Below are 2,768 nucleotides of genomic sequence, written 5' to 3' on the forward strand. Positions count from 1 at the left end.
GGACAGGTGTACCTAATGAAGTCGCCGGTGAGTGTATAGGCTTATGGCAAGACTAATCTTCCCGAGTTTGTGAATTCAAAATTCTTGCGACCGTTCATCTAGCATGCAAGGTAAAAGTTGGCTCAGTGTTTCTGAAGACCTTCAACAACTATCCAGGAGTCAATTCTGTCAGCTTGAAATAGAGCAATTTGTAGTTGGAGCACTGTTGTTTTTAAGCAGTGTGCTGTTCCATCCTCCTAAGCATTTTCTAAGTCAGATGCAAATCAATTATCGACCCACTGTCCTTCTATATAGGAGAAACCAAACTAGTAGCTCTGGGCAAGAGCTACCTGTAAAGTGAGACCTCAAGAACAAAGGCCACATATTTGATGATAAAAATGTTCTTTTCGACAGAGAGGAAAGATGGTTTGAAAGAGGGGTAAAGGAAGACATCTTTGTTAAAAGGGAAAGACTTTTACTGAACAGAGGGGGAGGATTGTTGACCATGATTCTCCCACCTCATTCATCGCAGTCTATGTAGTTCTCATGGTTGCATCCTCCAAAAGTAACAACGGCCACTATTAGGGATAGGTACCAAAATTTAACTAAAGCATTCAGCGACAAATCTAGCAACAGTTTTCTGTCTTGTTTGAAGCTTTGACAACAACAAATAAATGCACAGTTCGCTCTGAGTTTAATGTCTTCATTATACATGGAGTGCAGCTGTGAGCCCCTCCTGCTTCAAAAGCACTGACATGCATGCTGTGCAGCAGCAGCAAACTCTGCCTGAGGTCAGAGGAGAAAAGAGACTGACTCGTCTATTTCCCCATTGAAAAGAAATCATGTATGAGCAAAACTTCTGATGATTTTGCCCTAGATTTTGCAAAGCAGGGAGTAAATAAAATGTCAACATAATCTTTTTTTGTTTTTCTCTGCAATCTGCAGCATGTAAATAGATCTCTGCCTGTAATTTATTTTACACACAACATCTGTCATTTCTCCACCTCATCCACTATGGTTTCCTCTGCTATCTAGTTAAATTTCACGATATAACTAAATTTATACGTAGGTTGAATTCAAGTGAAATGTTGATGAACAAATGAAACAACATTCCTCTCTCCAATACAAAATACTTTTTAGGATGCACTGTTTTAGCCTTTTCTGTTACTTAGTGGTTTATTGCGCTTTAGTAAAATATTACTTATTTTTTACTTTTAATTTATATTTTGTTTTTGTTACCAATAAAAAAAATTAAAAATCAGTCTCATTATTTATATTTCTTTTTTTATTTACCCTTTTCTACAAATAAAAAGACGTATAGATCAATAAAATACATAATCGGTAATCATAATAAGTAATACTGTTAAGAGTAGTAGCACTGACTAAATCCTTTATGATACCCATCCCTAGTAATTGTAGACAAATATATTTGTGTTCTGTTACCCTGTCCTCATTTAGGTGATAGTAATAAAATAATTAAATAAAAAGTTAGCTTACCCTGGACTCAGCTGGTGACTGTGGTGATGCTGGAGTTCCAGACAAACGTGGCTCATTGCAGACCGACGGTGGGGAACAATTACCTGCAGGCCGACACTAAAAAAACAAATAAAAAAAAGATTTAATATTTTTGTTAATAATCCTTGAACCCGGCAGTAACTCAATAACTAAGATTATAAAAATCCAACAGAAGGTTAAATAAATACAGATCTACCTGCTCCTCCTCTTCGTTCTCATTCCAGGTCTAGTACATGTAGAAAAAGTGTCAATTATTAAACCTATTTGTGAAGTTTTATAGTATTTACGAATTAGACAGCAAGATAATAAGTTAACTTACCTGAGCATCAGCATTTGAAGGCTCCCCTTCATTGCTGTCATCTGAAGGCAACGATTCGAGCTTAAAGGGAGAAACAATACAAAGTTTAAACTAATAAAAATGTTCTCTTAGGAAACAAACATTTATACATCTGGAGAAAAAAATGACTGCCCTTAAACTTTTACACACTTACAAGTTTATTGAGGTTTTCCAGTTGTTTGAGAAGCTGGGCACGCTGATTTAAAATTGAGGATCGCCTTTTGTTGCCGTCAGTCTGAGAGAAAATCAATACAGCATACGTGAAAATCTGGTGAACAGCGTCAGTGATGTTTTAAAGGGGTCATATATTGATTCTATAGGGTATTTGGTGCTGGTCCTTAAGGTCTCTGAATATTGTAACATTGGTTTGGCTGAAAATGGCATATTTGCTGTTCTATGAGCCCTAATGCAAGCGTGGTCAAAAGCCCCAGAATGAAACAGGTTTTCTTCCTTTTATGGCATGCTCATGAATATTTAGATTAGCTGTGCTCTGATTGGTTGGTTTACAACGAGCAAGCTGCCGAGCAAAGACGCATCGGAGCAACAAGCACTCACTCACTGAAACGTCAAATTGTTGATATAGTAGGGTGACCAGACTCTGTTTCCTGGACATGTCATACTTTTCAAAGCTAAAAAAATGTAAAGGGGGATTTCATAATTGTCCGGGATTTTGGTCGACTACAGCGCATCACGTTGTCGATGCACTGTAGTGCACCCCCCTCCCCAAAAAAAAAGTGTCCTCCTTTTCAGAAACCCAAAACTGGTCACCATAGATATGCTAGCATTGCTATCAACAGCTGAGCGACAGAATAATACTCACAGCTTACACTAACTATTGTGATGGCCTTATGGTTCGAACAGCCCCTCGTTTCAGTAAAATAAGTTTAGCAAATCCTGCTAATTTGCAGGGATCTTCTGATAGAGAAAAATAATCCAT

General features: G+C 37.5%; 2 protein-coding genes across 3 annotated transcripts in view; both read right to left on the minus strand.

The window, feature by feature from the left end:
• LOC107102618 overlaps nucleotides 1–1,568 on the minus strand; it is a 12,528-nt gene extending 10,960 nt beyond the window's left edge. Inside the window, exon 1 of the mRNA XM_015401996.1 lies at nucleotides 1,477–1,568. The gene's annotated coding sequence lies outside the window, so the exon portion shown is untranslated. The remainder of the gene's footprint in view (nucleotides 1–1,476) is intronic.
• A 50-nt stretch (nucleotides 1,569–1,618) lies between these two features.
• The window catches only part of LOC107102615, a 6,112-nt gene continuing 4,962 nt past the window's right edge, over nucleotides 1,619–2,768 (minus strand). For both annotated transcript variants that reach the window (XM_015401991.1, XM_015401992.1), the window contains exons 4-6: nucleotides 1,986–2,066; nucleotides 1,814–1,873; nucleotides 1,619–1,720 (exon numbers count right to left, since the gene is read on the minus strand). In XM_015401991.1, the coding sequence (XP_015257477.1) occupies nucleotides 1,637–1,720; nucleotides 1,814–1,873; nucleotides 1,986–2,066 (225 nt within the window). In that variant the 3' untranslated portion in view covers nucleotides 1,619–1,636. The remainder of the gene's footprint in view (nucleotides 1,721–1,813; nucleotides 1,874–1,985; nucleotides 2,067–2,768) is intronic.

This window comes from Cyprinodon variegatus, unplaced genomic scaffold (assembly GCF_000732505.1).
Source record: "Cyprinodon variegatus isolate N-32 unplaced genomic scaffold, C_variegatus-1.0 Scaffold1282, whole genome shotgun sequence".
NCBI lineage: Eukaryota > Metazoa > Chordata > Actinopteri > Cyprinodontiformes > Cyprinodontidae > Cyprinodon > Cyprinodon variegatus.